Here is a 23041-nt window from a genome sequence, read left to right as displayed (position 1 = left end):
CACGACTCCGGCGGAGGCGTCCGCACGGGGGCGGCGTGACCTCGAGGCGCGGGAGCGAGGGCGGCGGGCGGCGCGGGCGGCGCGGGCGGTGCGGCGCCCGTGCGCGCCGCGGAGGGATCCCGGGTGAGGCGGCTTCCCGAAGTCTGAGGGGAGGAGGCCAAAAAAAGTCGGCGGGGGAGGGGACGAGCTCGCTCGCGCAGGCCGCGGCTGGGGCTAGGAAGACAGAACCGGAACCGGAACCCGTGCGCGCGCCTGCGAGGGTCGCGCGGCCCCACCGCCGCCGGCCTCCTCCGCCCGCCGCGCGCGCTCCCGCGAGGGCCCCAGGACCCGGCGAGCTGGCCCTGCGCTGCGAGTCGCTGCCGCCGCCGCCGCCGCCGGCCTCCGGGGTCGGTGTTTCCAGGCCGGGCCGGACGGGAACCTCCCGCCCCTCGCTGGAACCGCCGCCTCCCGGCGCGTCGGGGAGGAGCCGCCGCCGCCTCTGCCGACTGCGGAAGAGTCCGGGCCTCCGTGGGATGGGGAGCAGCCCGCGGCGCTGAGACCAGGTTCCTGTCACCCTTGGCCGCGGGACCCGCGCCCCCGGCACCCGCGCTCGCCCCCGCGCCCCGTGGGGGCGGCGAGGAAGACGAGAGGGCTTCCCTGGCCCCGGGACATGGAGCCGCGCGAGCCTGGCGCGGGGCGGCCCGAGATGCGGCCGAGGCTGCGGCCACGAGCGGCCGGCGACCCCAGATAGAGCGGAGACGGGAGGGTCGGCCCTGCGGCAGCGGGACGCGCAGGCCCCGAGACTCCGGAGGAGGCGCCGACACCCAGCGCGAGCGGATCCCGCCCCGGCCCCGGAGGGCTTCCCGGGCCCCTTCCCTGCGGTTCGCCGACTTCCCTCGGTGACGAAGTTTTCTCCTTGTGCCTCCTCGAGGATTGCTCTCGAGCTCTAGAACTCGCCTTCTGGCAGACTTTGTCGGGTTGTTTGGGGAAATAACTTGTTTTGCTCCACCCCACATCCCCTTTCCTTGACCCCTTCCCATCGGACGTTCTAGATGACTGCATGGAGTTTTGAGTTGGACTTTTGTGTCCCTTACGGAGTCGGGCCTGATCCCAGAGCACTGGGGGTGGGGTGGAGGTGTTACTGTAAAATGCAAGTTGGATAAAAGGAGGACCTCTCGCCAAGGGCCCCAATGAGTGGCACACAGTCTACCATCACCGACAGGTTGGTATGAAGCCCCCCCTGCGCTTAGCCTTCCTGGATTCGCCCGACCTAGCAGGAGAGTCTGATTGCCTTTGACCAGTGGCGTTGACAGGCGCAGGAGAGAAGCTTGTTTCCGAGCTCTGCAATTAGTCTAGGGTTGCTGCCAAGTTCCCCGGTTGATTGAATTTGGAAATGTAGTTTTTTCTGGAGGGAAACTTTCCTCCAGATTCTCAGAGAAGGGGTAGGTAAAACCATGATTGTGGTCTTCTCTCTGTAGTGTGCATTAGGATTCTGTACTTGGAACCAGAGGAAGGTCATTTTGGGTGAAGGTCAGTGCCCGAAGTCAGCTGGGGTATTGGTGCATCATCAGTTTTACTTCTGTCCTGTTGTTTCCAGACACTGTTACTTTTTAGGAATTTCTATTTGTGAATTTTAGTTTGAGACTGCTGCATAAGAATTTATGAACTTGATCTCCTTTAAGTATTGACCTGCACAGTGTTTATTCTCTAATAATTTTCCACAATGTTGAAATTATCAGTAAATCACAGGCTCTTGCTGGGGGCAATGTCAAGGAGCTAAAAAAAAGGCGAGGAAGATTCATGGGGTTTAATTTTAATTATTGCACTTTTAGTGTTTCATCTTCCAGGGACGTTTGCATTTAAGGGATACAAACCCTAAGTGAATGTTGTGGTACAAGTGTGGCAGGTGGATTTGTTGAGTTTTGTGAGTCTTTTATAGTAGTGCTTATCTGTGTTGCCTCCTGGTGTTTGGTGAATTGAGGGAGACCATTTGTGGTTTAAGTGGAGTTCCCTTACTCTTAAGAGTTATTCTTTGGAATAATAGGTTAAGCAGTAAAAGCATATTAATTCCTTTACTACATTTTATTTCTCAATTTATTTATGACATTGTATCCTGGTCCCAAATTTCTGTCACTTCTTTTTTTTAAGTTATCCTTCAAACTATTACATCATTAAAAAAGAACAAGATCAAATAACTGAATTAGGGGGCCAAAGAAGGCGCTTTGATGAAAAGTGCAACAGTAGTGCTCCTGCAGAAAGTACTTGAATTTCCTAATGAGTTTCACCCAATTGTAAGACTCATTTGTTGATTTTCAACGGGCCAGATTCCATTATCATACCATAACAGCCACTCCAGAAACAGAACTTCCTCTTCCTGTTGATGCTTTCCAGTGTCACGTGGATGTTCACTTAAAAGATTCCGTGAAATATTTAAACTATTTATATTTATTCTTTGTTCGCGTATTTTTTTTTAAATGCGTTTTAATTTTCAACTTTTCTGAGAGTACATTAACATGAGTGGCAACAATGCTTATCTCCATTTCCTAGTTATTCCCGTTCCTTTTTCTTTCAGGATGTTTTGCTTCTGAGAAGTCACTTCCACGGGTGTGTGGGTAATTGTTTTCCTGGCTCATTCGATTCTTGCCCTCTCTGTTGAGCCTCAGACAAGACGTCTTGTTAACGTAGTGTTGGTAGTTTTCATTGCGATACTAGGGGTGTTTAATTTTGTAGAAGCAGAATTGAGGGTCACCAGCTCATTCCACATGAAAATCACCTAAAAGCACCCAAGTAATGACTTTTCTTCCCCTTTGCTTCTCAGAGATTTTCTTCCTCTCTCCATTATCTTGGAAATAAAATCTTGGGATTTGTGTCCTTTTCATAACTTAGGTGAATATAAATATACAGTAAGCATGCAATTATTGAATGCCTGTTCTTTGCTACGCACAAAGGATTAAGAGATGAATATTCTAAGTATAAGACGAATCTGCAGATTGGTTTACGGTATTAATATCCTTGAGTTGGTTCAGGTGCTGCCTGATTTTATATATTTTTTAGAAGAAGAAAAACTTTACAAGCCGCTTAATTTAATATGCACTTCTGAGACAGTATAGATATTTATTTCTTAGGAATGTGTTACTTGCTTTTTTTTTTTTAAACAAGAATTGTTCTTATGTGACTATTACTTTTTCTTTAAACATAAATTATTCCGTAAATATCTAGCATCCATTTGCTGTTTAAGAGAGTAGGTGTCCCTGATTTGAATATGTGTTGGGTGAAATCCGGAAGTACTGGTTTAGTCTCATTTCTGTGCCAGGAATGCCCTGACAGAGTTAGGAGTAGAGAATAGTTCCTAGCTTTTTCCCAGCCCTTACCTACCTCATCCTCTCTTCTCACTGTCTAACTCCAGTGCACCGTAGGTATATTTTACTGATTCTGGAGCTCTTGGCAAATTAACAGTGCTAGCGTAGCTTTTTAAAGATCCTTTCAAGTTTGAAGTACTGTATGTGGTATGGCTTTGTTTTGTAGAGTGTGCAGACCCACCAGGCCAGCTGTGTGATTTAGAGTTCTTTCATTGTGGTGCTTCTGACTACAGAGTCAGTCTGTCCTCACTTGAAATCAGACTAGCTGGTTTTGGGCGTTGTTCTGTTTTGCAGTTTGTGGCAGGCGACACATGGCTGAACAAGATAAGAAGGGTTTTATTCTTGTGTTAGGGACGTGCTGGGGCTGGGATGGAATTCAGCTATGTTTAGGCTCTGATTGGTCACTCTGGATACTCAGAACTCTTTTATATTCTGTTATTATTTTGCAGTTAAATTAACACATTCATTTCCTCCCTTCTTTTCATCTTCTACTCCCCAGATCCCCTACTCCTTTTTATAAAGGCATAGTCATAAATTTAAAACCCACACTATGTTCATGGTAGCTACTGTTTTTATGTAGTGTATTTGAACAGTTGAAAAAAAAAATCCAGGCAGTTTATGAATACCATCCAGTGTCTTGCTTCGTAACTTCTGTGAGATCTGGAGACAACTTTTCAACTCTTCGAATCAGCACTTAAAAAGTGGCAGAAGTATCTGATTGTTGCTCTTCAGTTTGCATTGATTGCTGTGTTCAGTCCTAAAATATATCCTAATTGTTTTCAATCCTCCTACGTGCCTGTCTTCTGTCTCTGAGAGTTGAGGGATCCTATGGCAGTCGGAATTTATTCTGAGAGATGGACAGGAGAGCATGCTCTTTCAGTGGACTCACTAAATGATTTCAGACTAGATTCTAGAACAGTGAATTTTCAGGGATGATATGGGTAGGATTTTGTTGTAAGGATCTACCTTGAAATAAATGGACCTTTGTCTTGTCTAGGACTTAAGGGTTTTGTTGTTGTTTTTGGTTTATAGATAAAGATTTTTGATATATTGACATTTTCTTAGCATTGAGTTCAGCTTTAAGCTTATTTAACTTAAGCAAACTTTTAAAGTGTGGAAGCCTGTGATTTTATATGCATATACCCAGAAATTAGCATTTTCATTCGCGATACTTTTTCTGCCAGCATTGCCATATAATGCTTTTGATTAAAAAACAAAAAACTCCTGTATGTGTGCTGTTTTCAAGGTTGCTTGAGTCATTTGCAAGGTGAAATTATTTGTAACATTTACTTGTAAGGTCAGTCGTTTGATAAATACAAAATTGAAATTGGGGATCAGGATCACAGGGCTAGCTTTAGTATTCAATTTTATGTTGTCTTTTCTTTTAGTTGTTCAGCATGAAATCCTGATTCATCGAGGTATGCGATAGTCCCTCACTTGTACAGTTGTACATGAGTCAACATGTACAGTCTGAAGGAAATTTTTCACAAAGTACAGAGCTATAGTCTTCCTGATTAATGGCACATTTATATGATGTTCGTATTATTCAGTGAGATGGCAAGAGAAGCTTTATTTGAATCATTACAAAAATATGTTAACCTGGTAATACCACTTAACACATTGGTGGTTTCCAATTGTTAAAATGTACTGTATGACATTGAGTTAACATGTAGGGTTTTTTTTTTAAACTAAGTTTGAATTTTCGCTTTAAGTGAAATTTGAGGCAAACATTGATGAAACTTGTAAATGGTGGGTTTTACATATTTTTCTGTGGAGCCTTGTGATCCCAGAGAAAACAGTTGGAAAATCTTTGAGTAAACATATGTGGTTGCCTCTTCTGAAAGCCATCTGGAAATGGGTATGAATTGCCTGCCTACCAGGCTGATATGGGTCACAGAAACGGCAGGATATTTTAACGGTTTTCCAGAGGTAATTGGAGAGACTCTTTTAGACATCTTAGTTGTCTGACAAAGTTACTTGAGATGTTTGTTATCATATAATTTCTTATCTCCTAGAAATTGACCATGCCACATTTTGAAGAACAGGGAGCTTAACTTCATTTGGTCTCATTTGTTAAAACTTGGTTTTAATGCTGTTTTAAAACTTCATTTGAAGACATGCTCCTTTCTCTTTTAATAATTAAGAGTCTTCAAAATAGTGGTTTTTGAACTGAAAATTTTAAATCAGCAAAATTATAAATATTCTGTTTCCTTTGAGTAAAATACCTTTAGGTGTGTAATGTCCTATGGTAGCATAATGTTTTAGCACTTAAATGTTTTCTCCTCAGCATAGGTCAGGTCATCATTTACACTTTAGGTAACTCAGAGTTTAAGTCAAGATTCTAAAACTGGAAAGGACAGACCCAAGATTTTAACCTAGATTCTGGTTCTCAAGTCCTCCACTTTCACTTTAAATTATCATCTTTCTATGTATATTATTTTTTCTCTTCTACTTTCCTTTACTAACTGTCCGACCTGACCAAGTCAGAGTTGGATTTTTCTCTTACAGGATTTCATTTTTCTCTTACAGGATGCTTTCTAGTACCTTATCTGTTCTAATTTTAAGTATCTCTAGAGGATAAAGCTCTCGTCACTTCCTCAGGAGACTGAACAACAATCTGATAGATCTTTTAGTCGGGAAGTTTTTCTTGATCTTTAACTCAAACTTTTCTTTTAAGTTGTCCTGTTACTTGTATATACTTGCTGTACCAGGCTAAATAATGCTCTCCTCCCATTTTATGTTTGTATGACTATAAATGGTTCAGACAGTTATCTGCCACCTTTTCCCTCCCCCACCCTTGTTCCTTGCATAGCCACGTTGTATGTGCTGTTGATTGTTGTCTAAAAATCGACCTGTCCCTCTTAATATTTTATTAACTTTCCCCCAATTGCTCTCCTAGTACAAAATGATTTTTTTCCTTAGATGTTCTCCTAGTACAAAATGTGATATTCTGTATTTTATCTTTACACGTGTTCTAGAGCAGCAAGTTCCAACTGTAGTTTTACTGTAATTCAGGAGGTCTTTGGTCTTCTCTAGGCATAGCCCAAAATTATGGGTAAAGAGATTCTCAAGATCATTTTAAATCACTTTGTTTCATTTTTAGAATGGATTTGGGAGAGGTCACAATCAAATAGAAACAGTAAATTTATACAAACAGCATAATTACCAAATTGACTAATTAAGCAATTACTCATGTTATAAAAGACTTTGCAAAGTGATTCTTTCAAATATGAATGCTCTTAATGTAGAAGGTGTTATCAATTATGTGACAAAAAGGTAGCAAACAAATGATAAGTATTAGGAGCCATTCTTGGTTGAAAATCAATCAGAAGTGAAGATAAAACATCTCTGAACTTAGAAGTAAATGAAGAGATGTGATTATAGCTCTAAAGTAAAATATCTGTTGCAGTGTGATGAGATACATCTGGAAGTTGTTACTCTTCTTTTTTTTGCACTGGTTTTTCAGCCTTACCTTAAATTGTATGGTTTTTTCCCCACATTTTTGTTTAAGTTTGATCTTATTTTTTTCTGTTATTTCCACATATTAGTGAAAAGAAATAGACCTGCAGTGCTTAGCAGTATTTTTCCAACAAAATGCACTATAGTTAAAATTGAAATAACATTTTACTGTCTTTCCAGTGTATTTAGAATAATTGTTACTAGTGGTAAGACAGCTTCTAACTCTAAGAGAAATCTTTGAAGCTAGTGGCTAGAAATATTTTCAGCTCTTCAATTTTGCAGAGGTAATACATGATGGTGCTGAAGGTCAGAGGCTTTGCCTAGACTGCCATAAGCGTACATTGTAGACTTTTAGTGAAAGGAGAAATACACTAAGTTTACCTTATTGAATTAGCATGCACCAGTGCTGCTCACAGTTTAGATTCATGCCAAAACAAAATCTTTTACTTATTCAAATGATGAATCCTGGTTTTTGAGATCATAGTCACATGACAGGCCTGGGTAGCTTCCCAGTGTTGAGAGACCAGCAGATCTAATAGCCAATGAAAACTTAGATTTCCTGTCTTGAGACTGTGAGTAACAACTTACGAGGAGACTGGAAATACCTAAGAAAACCTGGTTTAGTTAATGCTTGCGTTGGTTAGCCACTTGTTAGACTGCTTTTTCTTCTGATGTTGTAAAGTCTATTGTAGTCATTTAAAGATACTGCTCTGAGACTACAGTTTTGGTCAAATATTTCATTTAAGTCCTGGTTTTAGGTTCATACACTCAAGAGAGACCAGAGGATTTCGTGGGTCTTCTGTGGATTCAGAAAATGTAGATTATTCTATTGTGAAAAGACTGTGGACTTCATCAGCATCTGGAGAAATTAATTGTGAAATTGATCATAATGCAGAAGGTGGCTGAAGAATAAAAAGTCCCCAGAATATACCTACATACATATAGGAAATCTTGTGAAGGTGCTTAGACATAGCCTCCCGTAGATTCTAGATGGGTTATCTGCCTGTGTTCCAGGCACAAGTTGATATGTTGTGGTTTGCTCTGTACAGTCTCTGTGGTTTACTCAGAGGAAGTGGTTCTTGTGGGTGAAGGTCTGATCTTTTCAGAGATTGTTGGTGGCACATGCACTGTCAGCTTATTTCCTGTTTTATTGGCTGTTTGGGCAAGACCTTCTCATGACAAGTACTGCTGAAGGGGTATTTAAATATTTTGTAGTGGCAGGATAGATGGTTATAATGTTGTATAATATCTACCTCTCAGGCGATATGAGAGTTAAATTAATGTTTGTAAAGTGCTTTGAGATCCAAGATGAAGAGCATAGATGTGTTCCTAATCATATTTGCAGGTTACTGCTATGTTCAGAAATTGCTCAAATTTAAGTAAAAACGTGTTCATGTAGTAGAGTGTTACTCTGTGCACCTTGACTTCTGTAACTGTTCCGGTGTTGTTTAATCATTGCAAGAGTCGTGGTTAGAAATTTTTTCTTTTTTTCCCTTCTTCTGACTCTTCTTGATAATTTTATCCTACATGTGTTAACTTAGTGGAGTAGATAGCTTGTCTATAGTACTAGTTAAGGCTTGTTCATCGCAAAACACCTAGATCAAGCTTATTCACCAGTTTAAGTGGCATACCATAATAGTATAATTGAGAGAATTTTTCTTGAGATCAGTTGCACCACCCATACACAAAACCCTATCCTTGCTTTGCTGACGCCTTCAGATGAGCAAACTGATAGAAGTGTTTGTGTCATACTCCTAATTTGTTTTTTTGCTTTTGCGTTTAGCCCTTGCCTCTTGAAAAAATTAACAATGAATGGTTTTTGGGAAGAGACTTTGTTTAAAGCTAAATTGTCAACTAATTTTTGAGTTTCTCAAGGGTAGGAGGATACTTCTTATTTGTTTTTAAGTAATTACTATTTGCTTTATTATATTTTTGTTCTTTTTTAATACTAAGACATAGGGGAAAAAAAGCACAAATTATCCAGCTACTCAGATGATGTTGTTCACATAAAAAGAAAATACACAAAAAAATTCAAACGATATATAATAGTATTAACTCCTTCTGATCTGACCCCTGTCCCTGCCCATCTGCGGGTCCTCAGACTCTCTCCTCAGGGGTAACAAGAGTTAAATTTTTTTTGTCTACCTTTCAAAAATTCTTATAAATATTTGAGCCTATCATTTTAATATTCTTTGTGCCTAGCCCAGAGTAGGTGTATTTGTCAGCTTTTGCTAGGTTATGGTACCATAGCAACACTGTCAAATTTCAGTGGCTTACAACACTGGTTTATTTTTGTTTACGTTACATTTTGTTAGCTGTAGATTGGCTGCAGCATTTTTGGAACCCAGTCTGAAGGAGCAGGCCCTGCCTGGGACATGAGATTATTGTGGCAGAGGGAGAAAGCAGGAAAACTGATGCAAACATGTGATGACTCTTGAAGCTTCCACTTGGTCATGGTGTACATCGAATCACTCATGTGTCATTGGCCAAAGCAAGTCATATGGTCAAGCTCATTGTCAGTGAGTGACGGATGTCTACTTCTCCCACAGGTGGCATTACGAGTCACACGATAATGGACAATGGGTAACGCTGTATAATCCTCTTAAGGAAGGAAAGGGGAGCGTGAATAATTAGGAACAATAATATAGTGTACCACAGGAATTGCTCAATAAATACTTGTTAAATGGGTTGTTTTGGATCTGTGGAAAAAAAATTTTTGATGAAATATTTCAAACATATACAGAAGTATAGAGAATACTATGATGAACCTCCATGTTCTCATCATTAGCTTCAATAATTAGCAGTGTGCAGACAGTCTTGGTTTATGTTTCCTTGTCCTGCTTCTCCACTGGATTATTTTGAAGCAGTGTCTGTATATCATAATTTCACCCATAAATGTTTCACTAAGTAGCTCTGAAAGATAAGGTCTCAAAGTGTGACTTCTTTTAGTAAATTCTTACTGTCTAATAGTTTGAGCTGATATACTGTGGGCTGACAGGTGTCAGGTAGGAAAGGATGTTCCTGGAGTGTATCTAGAATTTGACAGCCAGAAACTTGTTTTGATTTCATTTCGAGTATTTCTGGAGGAGGCTTACAACAGAATGTCGTCTATTTTTCCCAGCACCTCCTTTTCTCCACTTTAGGGTGGGGAGGTGTGTGTGTGTCTGTGTGTCTAGCGAAAGCAGGTAATTAACCGCTGGAAAAAATAACATTGTAACAGATTTGATTTGCAGGAGGTTTCATTTCTCACTGAGCCTCTGTTGAAATGACGCCAATTGAAAGGAATCCCAGCCCTTAATGGCTCCAAGTCTTCTGGGAGTTCCCAGTCAGTGATGTTATTTACTCTAGAGAAGATCATCAGATTCATTTATAAAAGTCCTCTACTGACCCATGCTATTTGCAATGCAGAGAAAGGCCCTATCAAGTCTTTAAGGGGATCTTTAATATGATACAAAAGTAAGGAAGTGAGCCTGTCTAATTTTAGTTTAGAAATAATTAAAACCACTTTCAACTGCTCAGGCTAGCTCATCTGAGAGCTTTAAAAGCCTCCATTTTGACTTAAGACTTCACAGATTTTATTAGCATTCAGTGTAATACAATAAGTTTACTTGTCATTCTGTGGCTATAGGGAGTAATAGACATTACCTTATGGATCTAGGATCATCAGTTTCACAGGACGTTCTTTGGGGAGGGAGTGTTATGTAATCAACAGGAGAAAGCAAATTAAATAGACGTAATCCCTTCAGTTTGTAGTTTGGCATGAGACAGTGCGGTAATCAAAGAGGATTTATACAGGCTAGTGAATAAATTATTGTATGTAATATGATGAAAATAGTGTATTTTAGTATAGTACTACATCTAATTTTATTTTCTTAACTGGCTTCTTTCACTGTGCATAGAGACACTTAGATTAACTTGGTCTTTCTAAGTATCCAGGTAATTTTAGTTTTCTTTAATTAAGTTATACATATTGTTGATATTTCAGAATCCATGTAGTAACCGCAGTACTAAAATGGCTGTCGTTGCCTTGCAAATAAAGTTTTTATTTAAATTTGAATTTTTCTTGGCATTGAATTGATTCTGGCTTTGGTTGCTTGGGACAATATAGTCTATTTAAAATGTAAATGAATAGCCAGTTTTTTCCCTATGGAGAATAACTCTTTGATTTACCATTGTTTATGTTATTTTTCTGTTGTATCACAATTGAAAAACATTTGTTTTCAGAGATAACAGAGATAGTACGTTTGTCAGAATAATATACCTGTACTTTGGTGGCATTTTAGTTGCAATTGTTAGTTATGCAATTTGGGGAAAGGTTTGTGGTTTCTAGTTACTGTATTTACCCAGAAGCTCTGCATGATCAGAATTCTTGAGACAGTGTTAAAGGTAAATTGGGTGTGTTGCCTGGATGTGACAAGCGAAAAAAGAGAAGCTTTTCACCATCTGATTATTGCTTAAAGGGATACAAGGTGCAATTCTGTTTCCAAAAATAGGAATTAAGAGAAATATTATGTGGATAAATATTAGTAATTATGTTAATTTTGACTCCCCTGGCAGAATTCTTTTTGAGACTATCCTCTTTGTCAGAGATAAAACGTAGCTTTTAAAGGAAAAGAGAATTTCAGCTGTTAATTTTATGTATATATTTTTTACTTTTATTTTTTAGCTTTTGTAAGAGAAGAGCCATAGAAGGGACCTGAATGAGGAATTTGTAGGGAAGAGACTCTGGGTTTTGGTTGTGTCCTGCTACCTACTGGCTGGGAGACCTTAGGCAAATTTACCTCTCTGAATGCCAGTTTAGTTTTCTCATCTGTAAAAGTGGGAATAATAGTACTTACTTTTCAGAGTTGTCATGAAGATTAAGTGAGAATGTATTTAATTACCTAGCATATAAGAGGTCATTAAGTTATAATAGCTGTTATTGTTTAAACCTCAGAAATTAGTTAGGTTTTCCTAAAACTTTGATCTGTGCATATGAAATGATTTTGAATTCATGTGTATTTGCTGCTGCTGCTGCAACACTTTTTTCCTGCAGTGATCGTATTCTTTATCCTATATATTTCAAATTATAGGCTGTTTTTAGAATTAAGATACATTTGAAATTAGGAGTAGACTGAAGAGTGACTAAAGAGTTATTTCAGTTCAGACTGTGAAACAGTAACATCTCTAGTTGCAGAATTGATAAGATTTTTAGGATTGGTAATCAACTTTTAAATCTGCCTTTGGTGACTCAGAATTCATCCAGCTCTATCTTTACAACATTAGTTCATTTGTTTGTGCATTTATTCAGTAAATATTAAATGCCTGCTCTGTGTAGGTCATTGTGTTGACAAATTTATTTTGGGCTCTTGCTTTCCTGCTCATTTATATTTAAGAATTAAGAAATTTACCTGTAAGAGTGATATTCATTGATTAGTACTGAAGGTTAGGGTGAGAAGTCCTGTGTATTTTGGGGAAGTGGTGGTATGAAATCATGATTAATGATTACATTTATCTTCCAAATTGCAAAAATTAATGTTACTTCCTGTAACATACTGTTCTTCTATATTTCCTTTTTATTTTTCAGTTTAATTATATTTTGATGAGTTACCTAAACTAAAGTGAAAAGGACATGGTATAAGTTGAAATTTAAGAAGCTTTAGTTGTTCATTGCCTTTGAATGGAAGAAATCGCATTTTATCAATTTGGCATTTCTTTAGTCTCTACTTGAAGGAGAGCGTCTACTCCTTAGCTACTTCTTTGGAGGTATTAGCAACCCCTTAAGCCTAAACTTCGTGCATCCAGTGATAAATATAGTGACGATTTGATCAGTGAAGGGTTCTGGAAACTACGGTAGTTTGGTTAGCAAGACAGTGCTTAAATCATGATGACTTGTTGCTCTACTATTTTACATTTTAGCAAGGTGGCAAGATGAATGTATGTGAAACTGAGCATTTTAAAATAGATGAAATTTAGTCTTATAAAGAAATTGGGATGTGGTAAAGAATTTTATGTTTATTGAGTCCATACTAAGTGCTGGGCACTGTCCTAGGTCCTTTGTGTGCATTGCCTTTTTAATCTTCTCAGCTGTGTAAGTTAAACATTACCATCCCCATTTTAAAACAGAAAAATGAGGTTTTAAGACATTTCCTAATTTGCACAAGGTCACGTAGTTTCTAAACAGAAGAGTTGGGATTATGACTCCAGTACCCATTTTCTCTTGGCCTGTTGAGATTGGCTCACTTGGATCAGTTAATTGATCTTTTGAATTGGTTGAATGAAACCCAGGAAGTGGATTTCATCTTCAACACCATTAAAGTGTTGTCTTCATAATATAATTTCATAACTATGTTTTATTCTTTCTACTCTTTTTTTTTTTGAGGAAAATTAGCCCTGAGCTAACTGCTGCCAGTCCTCCTCTTTTTTTGCTGAGGAAGCCTGGCCCTGAGCTAACATCCGTGCCCATCTTCCTCTACTTTCTATGTGGGATGCCTACCACAGCATGGCTGGCCAAGTGGTGCCGTGTCCACACTGGGGATCCGAACCAGCGAACCCCAGGCTCCCGAGAAGCGGAATGTGCGCACTTAACCACTGCGCCACTGGGTCAGCCCTAGTCTTTCCACTCTTAATCAGCTGTTTACCTGTTCCCTTTTCTAGATTTCTGACATGACGGATTTTGTCTCATTTCCTCTAAAGAATGACTACATTGTGTTTTGGTTTCTTATTCATTGCTTTAAATGTACACACATTTGTAAACTTTGGACTTTTTAAAAAATTTATTGGGGTCGTATTGGCTTATAACATCGTGTAATTTCATGTGTACATTATTATATATCAGTTTCTGTATAGTCTGCATTGTGCTCACCACCAACATTGGAGACTTTTTTGAAGCCTGATGTATGTTGCTTATACATCATTTTCCATTGTAACTATTCTGAGGTTCTTTTAGGAAGTTTAAGGCTCATCTAATAGAAGTTTTGTGGTTTATTTTTTTTTTTTTGTATTATAGGCACAGAAAGCAGTTAAGTGACTTAAAAAAATGTTATCTGAGTATGTAAGAGGAAGGAAAGGCAGCAGATGAGTGATTTTAATAGTAGGTGATCAGGCCTTTGTGAAGCATAAATGATTTAAGCAAATTGGGTTTGTTTTTTCTTACCAAGAGTCTATGTTTGGTTAAGTGGCAGTGGAGATAATATTTTCTTTTTAAAGATTTCTTGTTATAGTAGTGCCCTTCCCTTCTTTATCGTTGTTTTTATTTTCTACCACTTAAAGAAATAAGTAATTACTCCTTTTATTCTAGCTCTAGATTCATCTTCTGAGCAATAAAACATTGTTACTTTTAATCGTTATTTCTTCCTTGTGAATGATTTTTTTTTCTGTTGCTGAAATTCTGTGATGGATCATTTTGGTCTGATGGATCATTTTGGTTTGGCCACTTTTTGTACGATAACATTGGGAAGAAAATTTGCTTAAGAGATATTTAAGTGTGTTATTTTTTAACCTAATCCTTTTTAACTATAAATTGTTTTCTTACATTTTCTTAATAACCCTACAGAATCTAGAAAGGAAGTAGGCAGATAGTTGGTTTAAAAAATAAGCCCACAAAGTAAATCTTTTATTGAATAAGTACTGTTTCTAGGTGGAGAAAGACTAGAGAATTATAATTTGAGAATTTTACTAGGTTTAAGATTTAGAAAGAGGCTGCATACAGAGAGGCAGTGCCCTTTGAAGCATTCTGATGGATTCAGAGGCTTCATAGCCCTTAGGGAGATCTACAGACATCCGCTATGCTGAGTTCTGGGAAGCTGCTTTTTCCCATGCTTGCAGCCTCCCTGTGGGGTAAAGGTCTGTTAATTTTGCATAAATATTTACCATATCTCATTTTAGCTACCATTGCTTCCTCACGCTGTTAGCAATAAGGAAACCTTTGCTTATCCAGCTTTAAAAGTTTACAGTTGATCGATATGGCTAGTCTGGAGAATGTTCTGTCATCTTTGAGCACTGATGAAGTTAAAAAGTCAGATTGGGAAAAATGAGGAGGTAAACATTCAATTCACAGTCCATAAATAATCTTATTATAGAAATATTTGCCCATGCTTATTTTGCTATTTAGAAATGAGAAGGTTATTACCACACAAACAGTGTTATTCAAGTCTTGTCTTATCTAACAAGCCAAATTATTGTGACTTTCATATATTTATTTGTATGATACTAGTAGTAATTTACATTAGCATTTACTGTACTTTTACAACTGTTTCCGTATTTAGTAACAATAAACAGCATTCATTTATGAAGCATCATTCTAGATGCGTTATAGGTATTATATTTAAGACGTAACAAATACTACGAGGCCATGTTATTCTCATTTTGCAGATGAGGAAAAACTTAGATTCAGAGACGTTCTTTGACTAGTCTAGTATTTCCCAGCTAGTACATTTTTGGAACCAGGTTTAAAATCCAGGTTTTTGGACTTTGGTTCATTGCTTTTACTACTGCACATAGTTTTGGGTAGCTGTCATTTCTGTGAAGCTAAAATCCAAAAACAAATAGTATAAAGTATAAAATTCAAATGAGAAGGTTCAGCCAAAGGTGGTTATTTATTTAGTCTCCTGTCTTTTAATGTAAATTACAGCAGCAAGTTCTAAATTGAGTTTCAGGGAACATCCAGGACACTTTAATAGGAATGTAGTTTATTGTTCAGTGTAATTGTTTTACAAGCTCACATTGTCTCAGGCACTGAAGGCAAAAGGTAGAATGTAAAATGGTATTAACATGTAATCCCCAAACTTTTATTTTGTTATTTTTAAAAGATCTAATTTATTATATAAAAAATTCTCCAATCCATTTTATTAGTCAAAAACAGTCCAATATTTGTAGTTTCATATGATTTATCTTAGGAACTTTCTGTCTGTATGACTACATCTTAGATCTTCTCATTGCCTAGAAGAGTTCTACTTTCAAATTTTTGTGTTTTTCTCTCTCTTAGCTTCTACTTCTCCCCTATACCATCTTGCATGTACTTTTTGCCTTCATTGTCATCACCAGGCTTCTTATCTCTTATCTGACCCCATCTAGAACCTGTGCTCTTCCTCAACCTTTTATTTATTTTTGGTTGAGTCCTTTTGACATTCCCTGCCATTTTCTGACCACATATTGGATGCCCAATAGGCTTCCTGGATTACTCATTATTCTTTAGAGTAGGCTTGCAAAAGTTATTTCAAACATGATGCCTTCTATTTTGACCTTTTTCATCTTTTCTTTACCTACTCGAGAAGTAGTAACTGAAGCATTAATCTCTCTATCCAAAATACATTTATTGAGTGAAAGTTATGTAGCAGGCACTGTAATATTTTGTACATACGTATTATTATACTTATTCCTCACAATGACCCTGTGAGGTAATGGGTTTTCTTATATGATCTCCATTTTACAGGTAAGTAACAGAAGCTCAGAAAGTTTAACTACCGTGCCTAGTGAGTGGTAAAATTGGGATTTTAGTCTGAGTGTGTCTGACTTCCCAGCCTGCGCTGTTAAACACTATACTGTATTGCCAGATATAGTCACCATTGAAACTGGTACTATTTCTGCCTTTTAGGAACTTCTAGTCTAATAGAGACGTGTAGGCAGCTAAGTGCACAGGCACAGTGGGGACTCGAGAAGAATCAGTACTTTCTGGATAAATCAGAAACAGCTTCATAGAGGAGATGAATACTTCCAGTGAATCCTGAAATATAGGATGCACTTACCAGACAGGTAAGGGATGGAAAAGTGTTTCAGGTAGAAGTAGCAATGTGAAGAATGCCACAGAGGTGAAATAGCTCATGTTTTCTAGGAACACATATCGTTCAGGGTGATTAGAACCTGGAGGTTGATCATGGGCACAGCAAAAGTTGTAGGGATAGGAGGCACCGAGTTATTTTTATGTCATTCTGAGGACTTTGGCTTTTGTCCTCTGCGTTGTGGGAAGCCATTGAAGGCCTTTAATCAGAGGAGTAATAGATGATTGTTGTGTTGTAGACAGATCATTTAGGTGGCAGCGTGAAGAATAGATTAGTCTTGAGAAGCAGTTTTAGGAGCAGAGAAACCAATAGGACATTTTTTAATAATCCAGATGAAAAATAATGAAGTTCTAAACTAAAGTTGTAACAATACATTTAAAAGAGAAGAGATAAATAGAGGTATTGAGAAGATATTAAGAATACAAGTAGTATGAAAAGGGTAGGTGGTGAAAGAGAGGGCCTTTCTGGCTTGGGTATTTGGGTGGACTTTGGTACTATTCACCAGGATGGGGAACATGAAATAGAGGAGGGATGGTTTTATTTTGGTTTGTTATTTTTATTTGGTCAAATGATCAGATGAAAGATGGAGAAGAGAACAGATGTACGAAGGGACAGATGTGGTTTAAGGTACTATAGTAGTTATCTATTGCTGTGTAATAGATTATCCCAAAATAATAAACTTGCACTGTCCAGCACGCAAGACACATGTGGCTATTTAAATTTAAAGTAGTTAAAATAAAATAAAATTGAAAATTTGGTTCTTCAGTCACTCTAACCACAATAGTCCAATAACTACTGTATTGGACTTTGGACATAGAACATTTTAATCACTTCAAAAAGTTCTGCTGGACAGTGCTGCTAAACATTTATTATCTCATACTGTTTACTGTGATCAGGAATCTGGGAGCAACTTAGTTAGGTGGTTCTGGTTCAGGGTTTCTAATGAGGTTGCAGTAGAGATGTAGTATGGTGCAGTAGATTCTGAAGCAAGGGCTTCAGTCATCTGAGGGCTTGACGGGAGCTGGCAGATCCACTTCCAAGGTGAATCACTCAAATGCTGGGCAAGTGAGTGCTGGTTGTTGGTAGGAGGCCTCAGTTCCTTGCTCCAGGTGGAGCTCTCCATAGGGATGTTTGAGGCAGCTGGCTTTACCCAGATCAAGTGATCATAGAGAGCAAGGTGGAAGTGATGATAACTTTTATGAGCTGACCTCAGAAGTCACACACTCTCATTTTTGTAACATTCTATCACTTCAACAGATCAGCTCCCTTTGGTGAGGGAGGAAACTATACAGGGCGTGAATTCCAGGAAGCAAGATTCATTGGGGGTTATTTTAAGGCTGCGCACTACAGGTACCTATGGACTGTCCAGGTGCAAATGTCTAATAGGCAACCTGATGTGTAGGAGTGAGATCTTGGTTATTGCTACTGTGTTGGTGATGGTGGTTGAAGTAATTTGAATAGGTGAGTTCAACAAGAATGAGATTGCTCCAGAAGGATGGCCAGTATAGTATCTTGGGTCACATATTTGGGGGAGGATAGAAGTGCTCTCAAAGGCTGTTGAGAAACAGTTACAGAGAATCAAAGGAATGGTACAGAGGAGTAGGAGGAGTTCCAGGAGAGTACATTGTAAAGGAAACTTCATGAAGGGATAACAGTTGAAAATAGGACGTAATTGACATTGCTAAATGGTACAGAGTTGTCAAGTAAGAGTAAAACTTGAGAGTCATTCTTCCAAAAATTATTTATTGAATAACTCTGCTGGGAACCAGAGAAAGCTATATAGACGAATAAGACAAAGTCTCTAATAAGATATACAGTCTGAGGAGACATGGTTAGGGAGGATTTCTTGGAGTAAGGTATTCCTTAGCGTAGAGTCTCTTGGAAAGGTAAGGAGTTGAGTTGGGTGTTTAGATATGGTGTGTGTGTGGTGTAGTGTGTGGAGGTGGAGGTATGGATAATAGAACGGGCATTTTAGGCAGAAAGGATGGTTGGTTATGTATGGGATGTTGCTATAACAAGTTTGTGTTGAGGGAAAGTGGTGAGAACAGAGATTAGAAGGATAATTAGACTGATCTCGAGTGCATGTTCAGGAACTTGTCTTTATCTTGTTGATTGTTGTTTCCCATACTTTACTTATTTGGATATTACCTTAATGATTTGCCATAGTCTTATAGTTCCTGAACTATCAATTACTTAGTTTTTCTTTAACATTACTTTTTAAATTGAAAATCCATTTCCAAAGGAAACTTTATTTCATTATTATAAATAGAAAATCAGTATTTTTGCCACATATGGAAGGCAATAGTAGAAAAAATTATCAACTATTATGAAATTTTAAAAAATTAAAAATGAAATACAGTAATACATCCTTTGATTTATAAAAATGTCTGCCTGAAAATCAGTTCCTCAGTAAGAAGACTGTTTTCGGTCAGCAATAAAGGGATATTTGTTTGGACATTGTTTGGTGTGTAACTGAGATTTAAGGTCATTAGGACAGTTCCATTTTTAAATTTTGATGTTAACAAGCACCAAGAGTCCCAGTTCTCAAGTATTTGTAGTTGGAAAGATCTTAAGATGGATAATAGTCAACTCTGGTCTGCAGTTAAATACTAGTAAAAATTAGGCCTTTTGTTCCAAGAAACCATCTAAAGTAATATTTAGAATCTCTTCTTCTGGATCTGTCAAGTTAATTATTAGCTGATGATCATGAAGTAGAAAGGGGGTTCCTCTTCTGCTCTTTGCTGTCATTTAGTTTGGGAAAATTCTTGTGAAAACTTATCAAATCTGTCAAGCATTTTTTATAGTATTCAGAATATTTTCAGTGGTTTTTCAGAGGAGTCTTTAAGTAGTTCTTTCAGAGAGGAAAAATAATCCAACTCACTTAGATATCTTACAGTTCTAGTTTTGCAGTTATCCTGTTCACTTTGTTTTGTACATGGAATAGTTAAATTTGTCAGGGTGAATTTAAGTTGTTCACCTAGATATATTTTTCAAGATGTTCTTATTTGCAAAGCTTGTCTCAGTCATGCGTATGATCTCACAAATTGAAGATTTCTTCCAGAAATATTTAAAATTCTTCCTGCAACTCAAATGGATGTGTGAAGAATTTTCCACTATTTCTGCCAAACTCTGTATGTAGTTCCAGTTTTGAAGTTAAGATAGAGAATACTTTCATAAGATTTTTAGTGAATGTTTTTGAGCTGTATTGGCTAACAAAAAGTGTGCAAATAATAGTGTTAGAGATATTGCAAAACTGCCAAGAAAGAGTATCATTCCTGGTGTTAAGATAAAAGTTTTGGGGCCAGCCTGGTCGCATAGCAGCTAAGTTCACGCGCTCTGCTTCGGTGGCCTGTGGTTCGCTGATTCGGACCCCCAGGTGCAGACCTGCACACTGCTGCTCAAGCCATGCTGTGGCAGGCGTCCCCACATATAAAGTAGAGGAAAATGGGCGTGGATGTTAGCTCAGGGTCAGTCTTCCTCAGCAAAAAGAGGAGGATTGGCAGGGGATGTTAGCTCAGGGCTTATCTTCCTCAAAAAAAAAAAAAAAAGGATAAAAGTTTTGGAGTTTCTCAAGGTGGCCAATTACAATAAGAATTGTTGGAGGGAATGTGGTAGAGATGGATGGTCATTTAGGAGTTCACAAAGTCCTATAACATCAAGGGAAGCTAAACATTATGTGTTTAAAGCTAAATAAGTCTTGAAAGATATTACCACTATAGTTAGGAAGAAGAGAAGAGAGAAGCAGTAGTGGAAATCTCTTAGTTAACCTCAGTTTAATGGACTCACTCTATTCCCTCTGTACAGCATGACTTTTACCCACAGTGGGTTAAATGCTTGTACTTAGTAGGCTACTTTGTAGTATGTCTCAATACTTCCATTCCTTCCAGTATAGTCCCAACCTATTGAACTTGTATTAGAATTAGTTTAGTTAAATATTATGAAAAACGATGAAATGTGAGCATAAAAAGAAAATTGTTTCTATGAAGACTGAGTTATGTGTACTTTGGAAATACGAGTAGACTTGTCATTAAAGAAATTGCTGTCAAATTAGATAGGGGTAAAAAAACAACTGTTAGCTATTTTGGAGAAAAGTAGAGTCTAGTTTAGTTTCTTGCTGTACTGTAAGGAAACTGAAACAGGAAATAAATCATAGCTGATGTATTTTAGTATAGTTTATACAAGAAAAATAATGCAGCATTCCAATCAACACATCCTTACTTAAAGAGAAGGCCTTGATCTTGCATTTAAAAATTGGCAAATAAATAGACACATGTATTTTAGATTGAAATGAAGTTTAAAGTATATATGAGTGGTTTTTTTAAACAAGTCCTTACTTTAACTGCTGTTTTCCGTTAAATGACCAGTCACTAGTACCAGTGCATTGAATAGGACACTTTTTACTGTATGGCTAAAGGCATGTCATAACTGTAGCTGTGAGGAGAAGGAAACATGAAATGCCTTTTTCACGGCCGCTGTAATGACCATGTTACAGCTGTGCTAACTGTTAGTGTTCCTATTTCCAAGAATGCTTTACTTGCATTTCATTTTTAATTTTTAAAATTTAATGATAGTTTGTATTTTTTGTCTACTATTGCCTTCTATTTGTGGCAAATAATATTGACTTTTTATTTATAACAGCGAAATAAAGTTTCCTTTTGAAATGAAAGTAATGTTACTGAAAGAAAAATGTTAATTAATAGTTCAGGGGTTATGTGACTGTGGCAAATCATTAAGGAGGTGCTTAAGTATGGGAAACAACAGCCTACAGGTTTATGGCAAGTTCCTTAACGTGCGTTCAAGACCATTCACTACTTGGTCTTTGTCTAACTTTTCCAGCCTCTTATCTCACCACTTTCCATTATCACAGATGTCATGTTGATCAGCATAGGGACTGCCTCTCTTCAAGGACTGAGCCCAGATGGGATGCAGTAGGTAGGTAGTAGAGAGGGAATTTGATAGCTCTGAGGACAGTGCTTTGGATGGAGGAATCATGAAACTAATTTTTCCAGCTTTACTGAGCTTATCTGTCTCATTTACTTTTGTGTTCTCAGTACCTGGAAGACAACAGGCAGTAAATAGTTCAATAGATGAATGAATGAACAAATAAACCCGGATAAAAGGTATAGTGTCATAGCATAAGGCATAATTTTGGATACCAATCAAAAAATTTGAGAAGAATCTCTGAGGCCATGCCTTGCTGTGTCAGGAACTTCATCTTTTTTTTTTTTTTCCTTTTTGTAATTGCAATTTAAACAAATACTTAATGCTAGGGAGGATTGTGGTAAGGCAGTGTCTCTTAAACCCTGCAGTTGAGCATGTAAGTTGATTTAAACTTTATAGAAAATAATTTGACAGATAGCTCAGAAGCCTAAGAAATACTCAAACCTATTGGTCTAGTAATGCCAATTTTGGTATATATCTCAAGACATAAAGAAAATAAAGATTTAGTTGCCAATTTTTATACAAAGATGCCACCCACACCATTATTTGTTTTAGGGGCGAAGAAGAACCAATCTAAGTCTGGTGCCTCTGAAGAGGTAGACCTAGAAATTATAGTGGCAAGGAGCTCCCAGGAGACCAGTGTTAAATTACTGTATGACATTTGATAGAATATTTTATAAGCACTAAAGACATTTTCAAGTAAACCTTAATGGGAAGGTGTCCATGGTATGTGAAAGTAGGAAATGAAGTTTCAAATATAATGCCAATTATGTTTGAAAACAATACATGTATAATGCTTAAGCAAAAAGTCTCCCAGGTGTACTAATTTTTAAAGCGTTTCTGGGTTGTGAGATTATGGATGATTTTTGTCTTACTGCATATTTGTCTGTATTTTCTAGGCTTTCAACAATGAATATATATTGCTTTTGTAATTAGAGATGTTTTGTTTTTGAGTGAAAACTCTATGTGGTATTTATTTGCATACTTGATTTTTATTTTAATGAAAAACTGTAGTAGTAATCTTCTGGGTGACCAGGGACAAGTAATTCTTGAGACAAGGAGTGCAGTTTAGGAGACTGATGGGAGATATGAGTGGTTCCTGAACTAGGGCAGTGGTGGTAGGATTGGAGAGGACTGTAGTGACCAGTTAGATACAGGGATAAAGGAAAATGAAGGATCTAGGGTGACCCCCGAGGTTCTGGATGTTTAATGTAAATGTGAAGAATTTGAGATGGAAGTTTGGCTCTTAAAAAACTGTTTTCTCATTTGGGGGTATTTAAATTTAATCAGATAATTAACAACTTCAGGTTATACTTCACTTCTTTAAATCCTATATATTGTTGAAGATCCTGTTTCTAATTTGCTAAGATTGAGAAGAACAAATAGGTAATATGACTATGAGGATAATATGTTTCTGACATCTGTTACCCTGTGGATTGCCGGTCAGTGAACCTGGTTATCTCGATGAGTCTTAGTTGACTTGCTCACCAATTTATGTGCACTACTTCTGAAGTTGTATCTTAGTGAAGAGGGGCACCTCCCAAG

At 37.9% G+C, this 23041-nt stretch overlaps 1 protein-coding gene across 4 annotated transcripts in view; it reads left to right on the top strand.

The window, feature by feature from the left end:
• The first annotated feature begins 313 nt into the window (after positions 1–313).
• The window catches only part of ARHGEF12 (Rho guanine nucleotide exchange factor 12), a 140228-nt gene continuing 117500 nt past the window's right edge, over positions 314–23041 (top strand). For 2 of the 4 annotated variants that reach the window (XM_044751668.2, XM_044751666.2), the window contains exon 1: positions 488–1201. In XM_044751668.2, the coding sequence (XP_044607603.2) occupies positions 1170–1201 (32 nt within the window). In that variant the 5' untranslated portion in view covers positions 488–1169. Of the gene's footprint in view, positions 1202–23041 lie in introns of all 4 variants that reach the window. The other 2 variants (XM_044751665.2, XM_070490067.1) reach the window with 2 other exon arrangements.

This window comes from Equus asinus, chromosome 20 (genome assembly GCF_041296235.1).
Source record: "Equus asinus isolate D_3611 breed Donkey chromosome 20, EquAss-T2T_v2, whole genome shotgun sequence".
In the NCBI taxonomy this organism is placed as follows: Eukaryota; Metazoa; Chordata; class Mammalia; order Perissodactyla; family Equidae; genus Equus; species Equus asinus.
Note: the sequence above shows the minus strand (reverse complement) of the source record. Positions and strands in the feature narration are given on the sequence as shown.